At 48.2% G+C, this 645-nt stretch overlaps 1 protein-coding gene across 1 annotated transcript in view; it reads right to left on the bottom strand.

The window, feature by feature from the left end:
• The window catches only part of LOC119587336 (venom protease-like), a 17,710-nt gene that overhangs the window by 4,605 nt on the left and 12,460 nt on the right, over positions 1-645 (bottom strand). Inside the window, 2 exon segments of the mRNA XM_037936084.1 lie at positions 85-275; positions 411-598. Coding sequence (XP_037792012.1) covers positions 85-275; positions 411-598 — 379 coding nt within the window.

Genomic DNA, 645 nt, shown 5'->3' with positions numbered 1-645 from the left:
TTGAAACAACCTACCATAATTACCCCAAACAACAAATTCTAAATAACTCCAACCTGTCGTAAACAAACCCAATGAACTTATTACCACTTCCTCCAGCGCCTCACGCCCTTGGCACAGGCTGAGGCTCACGAGTGAAACGGAACCGCTTTGCAACTCCTTGGAAGCTGGTCCTCGAAATCCCACGGTGCCCCACCCAGGCGTCTCCAGCTGACCGTAGCGATAGTAGGACTCCAGCTGCAGGTCCTCGGGGGGTAGGCAGACAGGGGAAACACCGACTAGAATAGAGTTTATCAAATAAGAATGAATGTGGAATGAAAGGATATTTCCACTCATCGTCATAATCTGGCAAGAAGCAGGCGATACGAAACAGCGGAAGTAGGTCAATACGATACGTAATGAAAATATCTTACGTCGATTGACAACTTCTCTGTCGAGTTTTATAAGGGCAAGGTCATTGGATCGAGGAGATGGAGTGCCGTAGTGGGGGTGGATGATCACGGCTTCGGGTAAGAAGTCTTCGTGAGGCAAGAGACAAAGGCCTATGAGACAGTCTATCCTTGTAGTAAGGTTGAATTCGCCCAGACGCACGGCCCACTTCCTCCACTCTCTCTGGTTTTTTGATTATGGCGAATAGATTATGTGCCA

Source organism: Penaeus monodon, chromosome 22 (assembly GCF_015228065.2).
Source record: "Penaeus monodon isolate SGIC_2016 chromosome 22, NSTDA_Pmon_1, whole genome shotgun sequence".
Lineage (NCBI taxonomy): Eukaryota > Metazoa > Arthropoda > Malacostraca > Decapoda > Penaeidae > Penaeus > Penaeus monodon.
This window is presented reverse-complemented; position numbering and strand designations above follow the sequence as displayed.